We start from the raw sequence: 16605 nt of genomic DNA on the forward strand, positions 1-16605 counted from the left end.
GTTATTAATCAATTTATATTGGAAATATACAAAATTCTTTTATCATGAATAATTGGTGTTTACTAAATTTAACTACAATAAAAATATCCTATCATTGAAAAATACCCCTATAAATATCAAGTCATAACCAAATTGATCTGTCATGTATTGTGTTGTTTATGTCTATGTGTGTATTTAGTGATGGTGATGGTAAAGAAGAACTCTCCATTGCCTTTGTCTACTGTTCAGTTTGAAGGATATTTACAAATGTGCATGTGAATTGCTGTAGTTGCAACTTGCCTATGTATCACTTTTTCCATTCTGAGTTCCCATGACTCCCTCTCATACCATAAGCCAAGGTGTTTTTTGTTTTTTGTTTTTTAAATTCTGAAATAGAACCTGCCATCACAAGTTTTTTTTTTTATTTACAATAGCTCCTTCTCCATAAAATCATATGTGTAAAACATTTCATCTGGTGTAGTGGTGATAAGGCAGTTGAAGAAATGAAAATCATTGTAGAACTTGCCCTATAGTTGCACTGACATGTATAAAGTGAAATGGGGAATTAGTTTAACCCAAAAGAGACATACTTTCATCCAAACAGCCCTCTCAGTCAATGAGTCAACATAAGCCAAGTATTAAATGTGTTTTAAAAAGTTGTAATAATCAGAAAACACAATGAAATATGTCTTTATCCAAGCTACTAAGCTTGGTACATGTTAATGAAAGAGGCATGGATTAAATTATTATGAAAGTATCGTTCATACTTTTTAATACTTAAAATTATCTTAAAAATTGCAATATCTTATTTTGGATTCTCCTTCTCTGTCAGTGCATCATACTTTATACCAATAAATATCACAATATTATAGAAAAAATAATTCAGTGACATCCCCCCCCACCAGAGGTTTCACTATAATTCTCAGAGTTTGAGGAGTATAGGTCCCTCTATTGACCTTAAAAAGGCAACTACTGGGGAAGCCCTGCCTCTGGTTTATTTTGATCACCACAGGCCTCCCACTTTATGAGAACAAGGTCTGCCTCTGATGCTAAAGAACATTAGCCAGAACAAGGTTTGTTTTGGTTTGATCTAGTTACTAAAACAGTAGATAATTAAGACCAAATAAAAAGTGGCTCTTCAATTATATCTTGAAAAGGAACTCTAAAGCCAGTGGTGTTTTCAAAGCACAAATGCAGAGTTTCATATGATACTGCCCTTCTCTGTACTTTCCTAGGTTCTGTGGTGTGTCAGCCTCAGGCAAAGAAGAAGCTAAAGTGCCTATGTAGAATTTAAATTAAAGTGGTATGCTTTCTTTCTTTCTGATGAAAATAGAATTTTAAAAAATATCTTTATATTGTTAATCTGTTCAGATGAGAAGGGTTAGTTTTAGCACATAACAATGAAGCTTACTGAGATTCGGTCACCATTATATCCCTACCAAAGGTCACTGCAGTATCTGTTTATATCCACTGGAGTCCTTGAGCTAGTTTCAGCTTCAGCACCTCGGATAGCGATGCACTTCCCAGATAGGACACACATACAAGCACTATTTTTTCACTTTGAAAAGCTCTGCTGCTTGCCTGTAAACTGAAGATGGATGTGGCCTGACAACCAGCAAATGTTCCAAGACTTCTATTCAGTCGTCGGATGGGGATCTTTAATGGGGCTCAGGAAATACTAATTTATAACATAAAGCAGTTTTCTTATAAAAATTCTAGAGAGCATCCTGATAAGGCAAAGCTGTTATTATCAAAGAATTCTCGAAGAAACCTGGTAAGTTAAAGAGGCTAATTAACCTGTAATTGACAACTCCAGCATTTTATACAATCAGAAATATCCCTGTAAGCGCTGAACGGAATTTGTCTTTCCATCTTAACCAAATATCAACAACCATTGTTCTTATCTCACAAAAAGACCAACTTTAGGATGCCACAACAAACCAGTTTTTCTGGAAACTCATGCCTGAATTCACACAAGCACACACCACTTTACTTCCTATTGTGACTAGTTTTACTCAGTGGCATGTAGTTCCTATCACTTCTTTCCACAATGAAACGGTCAAAGAAAGCAGCAGAGCTGTATGGAGGCAGAAAGGGAACTCTATTATCCTAGAAAACAAGATTTCTCTGTTCTAGAAAAGAATCCTGTTGCATCTGATTACCAGACAACCCCTGTGTCTGGCAGCCTTTCAAGTTAGCATAACCACAGGTAGCATAAACTATGGGAGACGGTAGGGAAAATAAACACAGAAACTCTAACGTGATCGCACATAGAAGAAAAGAAACCATTGCTCCTACCTTACAATCCTTAGGACACGATTTCACCGAGTACTCATCCGACTGTAAATATTTCTTGAGCACAAGCTCAAACTCATCGTATTTCTCCTGAGCGTGGTGGTCGTAGCGTTGGTAAGCCTCAACGCACTGCCTGCAGCTCGTCCTCTTCCTGTCCTCCTGGAGCACCACGTCCAGACTACAGTTCAAAGAGTCCGGATTGGACAACCCAGAGAACAACTCCCAAAATGTATAGGAATTACAAAAGGGAAGGTAGAAATCCTTCAAGTGAGGAGTTTTATGCTTCCCTGTTACCTGCTGCTGGGGTTCCTCTTCTACTACCTGACTCCAGTTCCTCTGGCACACAGAGTCCGCATCCTCAACTATGAAACACTGGCCTGAGGAGGCGGCCTCAGGGTAACACGTCTCCAGGCGCCACAGAGGTTTGGTAGAGTTTCCTAGAAAAATAGCCTTGTTCTGATGATTTTGTCCTCTGCTGCTGTGGCCGCTACTGCTGCTACCTCCGCGGTTGCCGCCGCCGCTGCTGCTCCCGCTGCTGCTGGGAGAGGGGGGGAGGGTGGGTGATGAGGAGGAGGAGAGGAGTCTGTGTGCCTGTACTGTAGGCGAGGACTCCCCCATGCTAGTATATATCGCTGGCCAGGAGGGCTCCTGCTGCCGCTGCTGCTGCTGCTGTTGTTGCTGCTGCTGCTGCCGCTGCTGTTGCTGCTCCTGCTGCCGCTGCTGTTGCTGTTGATGCTGTTGCTGATGATGATGCTCCTTGTCTCGGGTCCTGGTCAGTTTCGCCTCGGCGCAGAACCACAAGTGATCAGAGAGCAGGACTGTGAAAAACAAGAGAGATGCCAGAGACAGTCGCCATTTCTGAGCCCTCTCTGAATCAGTGAACGGTTTCTCGTTCTCCCGGGGTGCTGCAAACCAGATTTTTAAGCCGTCATCATACTGCCGACACATCCAAGCACCCCTGGTCATATTTTGGGAACGCACAGCCCTGGCCGACTCCACCGTGAGGGCTCCTGTGCCAGAGTCACCACAATATGCATTGACTTAAAGGGTTTAATTTTCTTATCCCCTCCTCCCGTCTCTCTCTCTCTCTCTCTCTCTCTCTCTCTCTCTCTCTCTCTCTCTCTCTCTCTCTCTCTCTCTCTCCTTTCTTTTTTCTTTTTCCTACAGAAATGTCAGGTTCTGTAGGTAGATCTGACTTGCATTAAAGCTAATCATCAGTCAGACCCCATCCACTGTAGAGTGGGAAACAATGATGCAGAGAGAGCAGAGAAGAGAGGAGAGAGAGAGAGAGAGAGAGAGAGAGAGAGAGAGAGAGAGAGAGAGAAGGAAGGAGGGATGGTGGTGGTGGTAGTTGGTGGTGGTGAAGGTGGAGGAGGAGGTGGTGGTGGTGGTGTGTGGTGGTGGTGGAGGTGTGGGGTTGGTTAGCTCGTTTCTCCTCTCACCCAGGCATTGTCAGACCGCGGTTCCCCATCGCTCTCTTGAGAAAATCCCGCTATCCCCTGACAGCTGCATGCCGCTTCCCTGCAGCTGATTGAAGGCAAAGAGAGCTTCTCCCCTCCTCCTCCTCTCTTCCTTCTCTTCTTCCTCCTCCTCCTTCTCCTCCTCCTTCTTCTTTTCCTTTTCCTCCTCCTCCTTTTCCTCCTCCTCCTCTTCTTTCTCTCTCCCTTAGTCCAGAGCCTTGGCAGAAGTCGACTGAACCTCTCTCCCTCCCCCCCCACCCCCCACCCGGCGCTCTAACTGGTGAGCTGCTGCTGCAGGTCTTCCTGGTGGCGCCTGCTACTGCTGCTGCTGCTACTGCCGCCGCCGCCGCCGCCTCTGCTGCTGCTGCTGCCGCCGCCGCCGCTGCCCCTGATCCTGCTCTTACTCCTGTTCCTGACGCTGCTGCTTCTGCTGCTGCTGCTGCCGCCGCCGCTGCTGACAACACTTGGTTGCTGCGGTAGCTGCCGCCCGGCGCGTTTCCCCCCGGCACACTGGGCGGAATTGCCTGGATTTTGCCTGCCGATGGCCACAGTCATCTTTGGTCCCTGGACTAAGTTGCCGCCATCTTCGTCCTGAAGAAACACTTTTTTGGGGGGAGCTCAGTCTTTTGCGTCATCTCCTCCCGCGCCGAGATCTCTCTATCCTGGCGCATTGGCATCAGCTCCTGCCCAAGGAGGAGAGGAAAGGAGGAGGGGGAAGAAGAGGTGGGGAAAAGCACTGGGGGAGTAGTGCTTACCCTCATCCCCCCAACTCCCAACCTGGGGTTCCCCTATCTTTTCCTTCCGCTCCTCCTTCCCAGAAGAAATTTAGAATGCAGGATCCATGCATCTTGTAATCATTTTGTTGTCCTGCATCTCCGCCCCCCCCCCAACTCCCGCTCTCTTTTCTGCACCTGAAACAACTCCTAGTCCCAACTAGAAAGGTGTTCTGAAGGTGTGTGAGGGCTGGGGGCGGGGTATAAGTGTAACTTGTTTAAAACATTTCATTAACTAATAGTCCTTGTCGAATTAAAATGAATCCTCGAGTGAACAAGAAAGGAAAGGGAATGAAAGTATAAGAACTACCTGAGGGGCAGAGATAATGTGTAGTCCATCTGAGGTCTCTGGGTATGTATGTGTTTAGGAAGATCAATTTATTAGAGATGCTTTGCTAATAGACATAGCATGTGGATTGTATTTGGTGTACTGAGTATATCCCAAGGGACCAGACTTTATATATGTGCTACCTCTTTTTTTTTTCATATCCGAAAACTGACTTGTCCCGAAAATGGAATATAAAATATTTCAGCATAGGGGTGGGGAAATCACAGTGGCTTCTGCGTTTCCTCCTTCTTCCAGTGAATTTAATTCCCAGAAGTAAGGCTCCTGAAAAATCAGCTGTACCCAACTCTCTGCTTATACTTTTAATTCCTAGCCATCTTGCTAACAGCATATATATATATATATATATATATATATATATATATATATATATATATATATATATATATATATATATATATATATAGTTTCAAAACACTTCTGCAGCAGTCAATTTCTGCTGGATAGCAACTGCTGCAGTTCGATTCTCTGGTGCCCCTTAGTGTTCGCTTCTGGGCAGAAAATGAAATAAACAAAACCCAGAACTGTACTCGGAAAGTCAGCAATCGTTTTTCCCTGTGTGTGTAGGAAGCACGGGAGGTTAGGTCCTTCTGAATAAATGCGTTTTGGTTGATAAGACCCCTTCACATAACAGTGTCTCGCTCTATACACACTCAATGCCTGCATTTCTAACCGTGTTTGTTGTTGTTTTTAAAATTATACTCAAACAGATCTATAACAGTGAATAAATGATAGCTCACTCATACGTTTCTTTTTTTTTCAAAATGGTCGAGGTTCCTTCAAAGCCATCTCTTCTCCCAGCATTTTCCAGCACCATCTAGAAAAAAGTCTGTGTATTCTGGCACTGACTAAAAGCATGCGTTAGTCTAAGTAAGCCTAAATCCACCACTAGCTGAATATTTTCTCCACCCCGAGGCATCCACTGAGGGCTGCTCTTTCTAAAGGGACTCCTTGGTGTTTACAAGCTACTGGCTAAAGAGTTCAACTTAAGTTATCAACTTCTTTTCAGTCTTTTCTAGTTCATAGTACTCTAAAATTGAGTCTCCCCTTATTTGGAGTAAGATTTAGGTGACCTCTATTTTTCTCTACATGTAAGAGTTGACAATATAGTGAACTTCAGGGTATGATATGTTTTACTAAGCTCAAGCAATATAACTTGAGTTTGGTGTTTTTGAATGAAACTGCATACTCCACACTTAATTTTAATGCGTATATTGCTGAAGTACAATTCTCATGGAATATTAGGGAAATATTTCTTGGTTTCTTACTTTAAAGGTAGGTAAAGGAGAAAACTCAGTAAGGCTATGAATTTTAAGAATTCTCCACTTTATCATTTTAAAACCTGCTTTAATGTTTTCTTACACATTTGTGGCATTAAATGAATTTTTTTTATAAAGATCAAAAAGCTTATAGAATTATCCTTGAAACAATCTGACAACTCTGTTTTGTTCCCCAGCCAGTCTGATCACTGAGGATTTCATTTCTTCAGTATGAATTTTAAAACTTTGCCCATATAAGTCAAGTTAGAATTCCATTTTATCATTTCCATAAGCCTCACCTAAGTTAAAGGGATACATTTCTTCATATTAGAAAGAACACACACAGACACACATACACACACACACACACACACACACACACACATGCACGCACACCAACTTTGGATAAGAACCTGTAAGTAAAAACAAGATCATATGAAGTTTGAACACCAGAAAAGTGTTTGTGTTGGGGTGGGGTGGGGGGGTGGGGAGAATCCTTTTTTCTCTGTCATAATTTCCAATTAATCTAATTTCCCTTTCCCTGGCAAACCCAGTATATGATTTATTTTTTTTTCTAGCCTATATTATTTCTCTTTGTTCTGTGATTTTCCCCCTTTACAGCTGTATTTAGTGGGTTAAAATAATATGAATTTTGCTTAATCATCACTTGCTCCTTCTGTCTCTGTCTCTATGTCTCCTATCTCCCTCAGTTTCTGTCTGTTTCTCAGTTCTCTCCTTTCCCCTTCCTTCCTTCTTTCTCTTATCCCCTCCCCCTCCAACCAAAGGTCACTATGGAAGATGAGGCAAATCCAATTGGAAAAGTCATAAGTATGTACTGAGGAAGCTTACACACATACGTACACACACACACACACACACACACACACACACACACACAATCTCCTTGTACTAGCAAAGTAAATGGTTCTCCATACCTCTTAGAACAACTTCTCTTGGAAATACTATTTGAAAGAAAAAAGTTAAAATAGATTAAACCATGTACTCCTTCAAGATAATGGTTGTCATGAGAGGAAGAGATAGTTAGGAAAAAAGCAGGAACATTTCTCATAGTTTTGGCCTTGTAAGACTACAGGATTTGAATCAGAGGGCTTGAAGCAGATTTCCATTTCTGCCAAATACTACCTTGTGACCTTGGACAAGTCACTTACCTCTAAATCTTAGTTCTCTCATCAGCAAAATGAGGGAGTTTCACAAAAACTTCTCAATTCCCTCCCAGTCCCCAAAATCTACTATTCTAATCATTTAACTCTTCTTTGCCATCATTTAGGAATATTTATGTCTATTAGGGATATTGTCCTAACCTTGGGAGCTGCTTGTAGTTTCAGTCTAATTCTTGGTAATAAAGAATAGCAGCAACAGTGAAATCTACAGTACTGGCTAAATGCTTTTTTTTCCAATTAGGGAATCATTCCTTCCCATATTTCTTCATATAAAAATAGTGGAAAAGCTTCTGATATGGAAAAGAAAGGTAATAAGAAAATGGACAAAATTCATTGCACTTAAAGCTTGTAGTTGATATAAAAATTCAGTTTCTATAAATTATATTTGGCTGGTCTTTTCTTCTGTGTAGTTTAGTCTATTTTATTCTCTCATCCCTTCTCCCATTTTCAGTTTTGACTTCATTGCTTTTGAATTATATTTTGTTGATACTGACACTGAAATTCTGCTATCTGCTGAATACTCCTTCTATTGACTGATAAGACACACTACAACTCTAGAAGATGGTTGGCAGTGTTTGGGACCAATGGAATTATGGAGATCACACAGTTTTAAATTTATTTTGCAAAGTAGCTGATGTTTAAATCATATTTGCATAGGGTGATTCCTGGCATCAAGTTCACCATTATGGTGCCTATATTCAATGTATTTAAAACAACTACAGTAATCATAACCTCATCTATGAATCAAAATTCCCTTTGTACTGGGCAGATTTTGTGTGACATGAGGAAAGCCAAAGTAATGTCTATTTAAGTTTTGAAACTTAGGATATTTACACAACACAAAGTTAAGGAGGTATTTTTAAAAGCATCTTGTTAAGCTGATTTATATTAGCAACTTAACCTCAAATTTAAACTTAAAATAGTCTTGTTAACCTGATTGAACCTAGATAATGAGCAATATCGATTCTATTAATCATTTTTTTCAGTTTTCTGCTTTTTAGATTACTATATAGCTTCAATGTTTAACACATAGCTTCAATGACTCATAAACTAAGATTCTTTGGTTTTAAGTGTTCAAAATATTCAGAAAAGATGATATTTCATTTCTAAAATGCCTTGTTTGATGGTATGAGAAACTCAATTGATTTAATAATATATTTCTACTGTGATCTGGCCATAGTCATTAGGATATGCCATGTTTTTCCAGAATACTAAGTTATTGTAGGTGTTTAAAATACGGGGTTTAGAGCTTAGAGTTCATTTCACCCAAACCATTTATAAAGGAGGAGAATTTAAGATACTCACCTAGTGTGACCCAGTAAGTAGTAATAAGGAGCAAAAACAAAATTCAAAACTAGGCTCACCAATTTGAAATCCAGAACTCTTTCCATTAGAAAAGATGCAAAGTCATAATTGTGAACAATGGATTCTGAAATAGGACTTGAGTGAAGGAAATGGACTCCCTTTGACCCAATCTAGTTGATGAAATTACGGAAAGAGGCAGGTAACAGAGAGATAAGGTGTTAATGTCCCAAAAAATAAGTGCAAAGATGAGCCACCCTGGTATCTCTCATGAAGTATGAAGATGTCTTTTTTTTTTCTGATAGAATTAGAGTATCTTTCCTTTGGCTAGACAAAAAAATTGAAATACCCTTGGGGGCCCTTTAAAAGGCAAGTTCACCAGCCATGAACAGTAGACAAGGCAAACTCAAAACTGTTTGGTTAAATGCAACCTTCTGTACTTCTACCAGATTTCAGAGGGCAGAGGGAACCAAACTCAATAAAGATGCTGAGGCTATGGGTTCTGCAACAGCAGAGGCATGCGTTCCTCAGCAACATGTGTTTCCCCTTTGTGTGCCTCAATACCAGCATCCTCTCAATTTATTCCCATTCTTCCCATAATGTGTACGTTTGTGGGATGGGAAGGGAGGCATTGTAGCTATTGTTCTTACTACACTATCTTAATAAATGTTTTTGTTTTGTGCTAATTATGTCTACCAGATTATTATTAAAGCTAAACTAACCAATGGGGGATCATGAACTATAATTTTAGGAGTGCAGATTCACAGAATACCCAGAATGCCTGTAGTGATTATTCTTCTGGGGACTAAATCTGTAAACTAATGAGTGACAAGTTGAGGAGATAGCTTAGAGAATGGGTATTACAAATTTACAAAATGAAGAAGCCATAACTCCAAAATAAGGAGTAAGATGTTAATGATCAGGAAAAAGAAAGTAAGGAATAACCATCTTATAGCATTCAAAATTCAAACCTAGGCATTATGTTTTGAGCATCTCTTATTTTCAAGGGTTTGGCCTTTGAGGCTTAAGGATACAAAGGTGCTTGAGTAATATAAAGAGTATAAAATCTGCCCTCAGAAAATGTGTAATTTAGCGGGACTTAGCCATAGATGTAGGCAGCACAAATCAAATCATGCCATGTAAAATATAAGTGCATAGAGAGAGTCTTATATAATACATTAGTTTATAAAACTAGTATCATCTTTATCTCTTAAAACCAGTATTATTATTTTTTACAGGGCAATGAGGGTTAAGTGACTTGCCCAAGGTCACTCAGCTAGGAAGTGTCAAGTGTCTGAGGCTGGATTTGAACTCAGGTCCTCCTGAATCCAGGACCAGTGCTTTATCCACTGTGCCACCTAGCTGCCCTAAAACCAGTATTATTGATGTCTCTTTTGTAAAATATGATTAATTCTTCATTATTTCACGGAATCTCAGAGCTGGATGGGACAATCTCTTTCAATATACACCTGACCAAAAATCTTCTCACAATATGTGGAAAAGTAGCCACCCAACCTTTTTCCTTGAAGACCTCCAAAGAAGGGGAGAACCTAGTGTCTGCCAGCATAGCCCATTATCCTTTTAGGTAGCTTTAAATATTAAGAAACTTCCTTTTATATCAAGATTCTGAATGAATTACCAATGGTGTGAAGCATTCAGGCCTCTGGTTTCATTTTCTCCTTTTAGTCATTTTAATGTCATCAATATTAAAACCAGAGAGAGAAAGACACAGAAAAGAGGAGGTTTCACAAGTTGGTACAATTGGTATTGGTAAGTATTGCCACTCTAATAGAAGCCTAATCAGGGAAATAGGAAACTAAAATGATTGGTTAGAATTTGCATTTCACTTGTGTGCAGAGAAATGGTTATACAGTTTAAATGTCCTACCTCAGATCTGCTGGAAAATATGACTAATGTGCAGCAGTTTAAGAGCATGGGCATGCTAAGGGAGGTCAGTGAAAACTCTAGCATATGTATTACACTGAATGATCTAGGCAGAATTATGTAAGTTTTATAAGAGAACATTGCAGTAATCATTTACATATACTTCAAAGCTCTGTTCTTACTGTTACTTACTGTTCAGTGTGTCATTTATATTTATTTTATCCTGTAAAAAATTCAAAGTTCAAAACTTATTTGATTATGTTTCTTTTCATGATGATCTATATTTTGTTTCTAACCTAAATGGCTAAATTCAGTCAGGCATTTGGAGGGAAATGACTTTCTCACTGCTATAAAACAGAAAAAGGACAATTATGTTATCCCTCTGAAAAATTTGATTTTATCTATAATATTTAACTTTCGCCTGAAGGAAGGGAAGAAATTGGAAGGGTGAATACCTCAAGTTTCTTTTGGTTGCACTCAGAAGGAATCATTTTTCTGTAATTATTATCATTGGTTTCTTCTTCAAACAAGAAATAAATGTCTTCTATTCTTGAAGATGTACTAATATGCTGAAGTCCTATTAGTGCCTTCATTCTACACAGATCATGCTTACACTCTTGACTAGCACTTTTTTTTTTTTGCAGGGCAATGAGGGTTAATGACTTGCCCAGGTTCACACAGCTAGTAGGTGTCAAGTGTCTAAGGCCATATTTGAACTCAGGTCCTCCTGAATCCAGGGCTGGTGCTTTATCCACTGCATCACCTAGCTGTCCCCTTGACTAGCACTTCTGCAGGAGATCTTTTTAGGAAATAATAATAATATTTAAAGGAAATGGATAAATAAGAAATAAGATTGTTTCACTCAAAAATCAAAATCATACTGTCTTGAAACTTTGTTTAACTTATGTTTTAGTTGTATAATCTGCTCCTTCTTTAAAAAAATAAAAAGTTGAGCTTGGTGGAGAACATGTTTAACTCCAGCTACCAGGAAGAATGAGACTGGTGGATCCTCTTCAGATTTCTAAGCTGTAGTGGAATAAACCATTCAAGTGCCTGCCCAAAGATTAGCAATAATATGGTACACACCTGAGAATGGAGAACACCCAGTTGCTCAATGGAGGACAAATCTGCCCAGATCATAAATAGAGCATGTCAAAGTTCCCAGAGTAGGTCCTGTACTGATCAGAGTGAGACTGTGGGTATCACCTTCACTTCCTACCTAGGCAAGATAGAGAAACCCCATATGAAAAACAAAACAAAACAAAACAAGCAAACAAACAAATCAGTAAGCAAGTATGAGGAGATTTGGAGCATGGCATGTCCTAGTTAATTACAGATTGTGGTTAAATGAGTTATGTTGTATATTGAGTACAGAACTATAAATTTAGATATAGTATAGACAGCATCAACTACATCATCTAGTCTAACATCCTTATTTTTGAAGATGGAGAAATCAGGGCATAGAGAGGTAAATTTGCCTGAAATCACACATGGAGTAAGAGCCAGAACCTGGATTTGAACCTAGAACTTGCTCCATTTCTAGTGCTCTTTCAGTTATGCCATATTAAGTACTAGATTTCAAATAATTAAAAATAAATTAAAAATATAATTTAAATGTGTAATTATTAATTTGATTTTATTCATATTGAATAATTTTGTTATTAAAATATAACAATTAAAATATAATTTTAAAACAATCAAATATGCCTAATCCAGAGCAACAATGATGGATCATGAGGGTGGTGACAGGTGTTGAAACTGTAACATATGAAAAGATCAGTTGAAAGAAAAGAATTCATTTAGCCTGAAAAAGAAGTTTTCAGGCTTCTTCAAGTATCTAAATGGCTAACATATGGAAGAGGGATTAGTCTTATTCTATTTGGATCCAGAAGGCAACTAGGAACAAGGAGTAGAAGTTAGAGAGAAGCAAATTTAGACTTTATATAAGGTAAAGCTTCCTAAAAGTTCTATCTAAAGAAAGAATGCTCTTTGTTTGGAGATAATGGGCTATACCTCATTCACTAATCATCTTCAAGCAAAGACCAGATGACCACTGGTCAGGAGTGTTGAAGAGGCAGTATTTGTTCAGATAAAATTGTATTGTGTGGGTTCTGTACTCCTTTCCAATTCTGAGTTTCTGTGACATAATTAACATATTAATATCTCTTTGATGATTCAGAGTCATCCATGATTTTTGTGTGCTTCAGTTGTGTTTATTATAATAAACTCAACAATCCTCATCTTCTTGCTGCATTTCATACCATTGATAATCTCCTTCCTCTTGATATTTTCACTTTCCTTGGCTTCCTTGACACTACTCTATCCTGGCTCTTTTCCAATTTCTCTATCCATTCCTCCTCCTCTTCCTCCTTCTTCTTCTCCTCCTCTTTATCTTCCATATATAGATATATAGATATACAGATATAGTTATAGAAGGTATAGATATGCCTATATGTCCATCTCTATATAATCTATAGATGTAGCTCTCTCTCTCTCTCTCTCTCTCTCTCTCTCTCTCTCTCTCTCTCTCTATCTATCTATCTATCTATCTATATCTCTCTATATATAATGGAAATCCAAGAAAATTTTCAGAATAACCAATGCCAAAAAAGTTTTATTTTATATTATAATAGAAGGAAAAATGACTGGAGCAATAAGATCTGAGTTCAAATTGGACTTCTGACACTACCTTGTGACCTTGAATATTTAAATGCCATGAACCTCAATTTCCTTAGATATAAAATCAAGTGATAAAACTACATGGTCTCCATGCTCCTTGACAGTTCTAATTCTAATAAACACACACACACATATACACATAAACGTACATATATATGTGTGTATATGTATTGTGATATATGTATGTGCATACATATATGTATACATGTATACACAAGTATGTGTGTACATGTATATATATACACATATATTAAAACATTAAAATATTCAATGTGAAAGTTATTTCTGAAAAAAGGCCTTCCTAGTCCTTCTTAATACTAGTGTCTGCCTTCTGCGATTATATCCAATTTACAGCATACATTATTTATAGATAGTTTTTTATATGATATCTGCTCCATTAGATTGTGCATTGCTTGATAGTAATGACTGTTTTTGCCCTTTTCCAAGGGATTGGAGGGAGGTATCCTTAACACTTATCACAGTGACTGTCACAGGGGCACCAAATGCTTCTTTTCTGTTTCCTTCTTTTCCTTCTTCTCTTTGTCCTTCTTTTCTTCTACTTCATTCTCATCCTCCTATTCTTTGTTATTCTTTTTTCCTTCAAAACCTAAGAGAAAACTATTGGTTTCAAACTTTTTTTTCTGTTCACAAAATTTTATACCTATTACTTCTTAGAGCTTGATAGTAATAGTAATAACAACTCACATCCCTGAAGTGCATTAAAAGCACTATCTTCACACCAATCCAGTGAGCAAAATAATACAAAATTATAATTTTATTTTCACTTAAGTTTCTAAGGCTCAAAAAGATTATATAACTTGCCTAGAGTGACATGGATAGTAAATACAAAAATCAGATTTTGAACTCAGGTCTTTTGACCTTGGGTTTTTGTTTTGTTATGGTTTTTATTACCACACAAAGCCTTAAGCAATCAAAAGAATAATATATTTAATTTGTTTTCCTATTCCTTACTGTCTTGTACAAGGAGAACAAACCTAATAAAAGTTCCAGGAAAGAGCAGGCAATAAACAGGATAGGACACCACTTGCTAGTTTATTTGAGCCCAATTTGGCCGCAGCTATGCATGACTGCTGCTGTGCTGCCATCTGTTGGCTACTACTGTAACTGCAAGAACAAGGCTAGACTTATTAAAATACAATTATGTAGGTTACAGAAGGCTCTTTTGGGTTTACATAATGATAATGTTGATAGAAATAAAAAGAAACCACATTTTCTTACATCCTTGTGTATTTTCATAACCTCTAACAGACACTGTTGTAGACTGAAAAGATATACATGTGTATATATAATGTATGTATGTATATATACATATATATTCATTTTTTATTTTAAAAATCACTTACCATGTTTGGCACCATAAACATCACCCTCTATGGGTTTATAAAAATGTCATTGACTATTATAATGTAAGTCAAGTCTATATGACTAGAGGGGAAAAATTAAATTAAAATTTCCATTGAATTATTTGCATGAGGATATATATGTGCAGATTTTAAAATTTTCTTTTTAACATTAAGAAAAATCTGAAAAAAACCTGAGTTACAAATACTGTCCTTTCCTCCAGCTTTACCAAAACCCATTAAGAAGAAAAGCAATGTGATACCTATTTTTATATGTGCATATTATAGGAGACAGCATGTCATAGTAAAGTCAGAGAGACCTGGGTTCAAATCTTATCTCAGACACTTACAAACTGTTTGTCCCTGGACACATAATCTCACCTCTCTGAAATCTGATTTCTACATAAAGTGGGGATAATAACAACAGTTACTTCCTAGGTTTGTTGTGTCACCAAATGAGATGACACATGTAAAATACATTGCAAACTTGCAAGTATTATATAAAGATTAGTTATCTTATTACATAGATGTGTGAATATTCAGATTCAGAGTTAGTTTATTCCATCCAATACTGTGAATTACAATTCATCCATACCTTCTCATCTTGAATGATTCTTGCCCATGCCCTCCTATAAGTCCTCCACAGAAGACCTACTCATTGTGTTGGATGCCATTTAACTTTTCATGGGTACCAGTACTGTCCTTGAGCTTTCCATATATTAAACTTTGTTCCCCCTACATAATCAGCCTCTCACATTTTCTAATTGTACAATCCCTGAATAATATCCTTTGTCACATTTTTATCACACTTTCATGTATGTATTTGTTGGCAGTGTGCTATAGTGTACACATACTAGAAATCTCTCCATTGCATTTTGGTAGCTCTAATTATTAAGAAGTTGCTCCCGCCATAAATTTTAAATTTGCCTCTTTGGAGCTTCTGCCTAATGCTCCTATTTCTGCTTCCTGGGGCCAAGTAGAATGAGTCTAATCCTTCTTCCATATGATAGTCCTTCAAACTTGAAGATATCTCAGTCTTCTCTTTCTCAGGTAAAATATCCTTAATTCTTTCAACTTATCCTCATGGTTGCCCTTCTCTGGATGCTTCCCAACTTCCCAATATCCTTCCTTTACCATAGTTTGAAGAACTGAACATAGTCCTCTAGGTTTAGCCTGACTAGGGCAGAGTAGAGAAGAGAAGAACTATAACCACCGTATCATTAGCATTGATGCCATTCTTCGAAACCCCAATTTTTTTTTAAATTTTAGTTAACACTACTGACTTATTGAATTTGCAGTCTCTTAAAAGACTCAACTCTTTTTCAGACAAACTGATGTGTAATCATACCTCTCTATTGTGTACCCATGGAGTTGAACCTATGAGTAAAATTTTGTATAATTCCCTGCAGGATTTTATCCTATTATATTCTTACCAAAGGTCTTGCTATCAAGATCTTCTATACCTTGACTATTGGTTTTTTTGTTGTTCCTGTCGTTATTGTATTAGCCATCCCTCCCTGCAAAATCAGGTGGTTATTTGTACAGAGTCAGTCTGAGTGACTCTATTTTAGAATCTTCTTTGAACTATGAGTATATATGCAGCCAGCCTACAAGAGCCCTGAAGATGTGCATATACACTAATCACATCTCCTCACAATTGTATACCAATCAAAATACTTTTGACCTCATGTGGAAATTATTTAATCCTTTCTTTAACAAGCAACAAGCAGTTCAGATTCAGGTCTGCCACACGCAACTCCTCTGCAGCTATACTGTACAAGACTCCTTTTGTGTTATTTCTTAAGTTTGCCTTATTGTACCTGGATTTCTTCTAATACCTCCCCACTTTGTGCTATCTGTAAACTGGAGGAATGGACCACCAATGATTTTTATCTTAATAATTGATTAAAAATATATTAAATAGCATAAAACTAAGAACATATGGTAATTCAGGCGTACTTGAGTGGAGGCTAGGGTTCTTGAAATATTGGCCATCATACAGAAATGTGGTAAATACATACATATATATATATATATATAATATTAAGTAATTTATGTGTTATATATAAAATGCACATATATGTAA

At 37.8% G+C, this 16605-nt stretch overlaps 1 protein-coding gene across 1 annotated transcript in view; it reads right to left on the minus strand.

Moving 5' to 3' along the window:
• Positions 1–3240, minus strand: part of NALF1 (NALCN channel auxiliary factor 1) — a 755018-nt gene extending 751778 nt beyond the window's left edge. The window contains exon 1 of the mRNA XM_043993065.1: positions 2278–3240. Coding sequence (XP_043849000.1) covers positions 2278–3240 — 963 coding nt within the window. The remainder of the gene's footprint in view (positions 1–2277) is intronic.
• Positions 3241–16605: the final 13365 nt, after the last annotated feature.

This window comes from Dromiciops gliroides, chromosome 3, assembly GCF_019393635.1.
Source record: "Dromiciops gliroides isolate mDroGli1 chromosome 3, mDroGli1.pri, whole genome shotgun sequence".
Taxonomy (NCBI): Eukaryota; Metazoa; Chordata; class Mammalia; order Microbiotheria; family Microbiotheriidae; genus Dromiciops; species Dromiciops gliroides.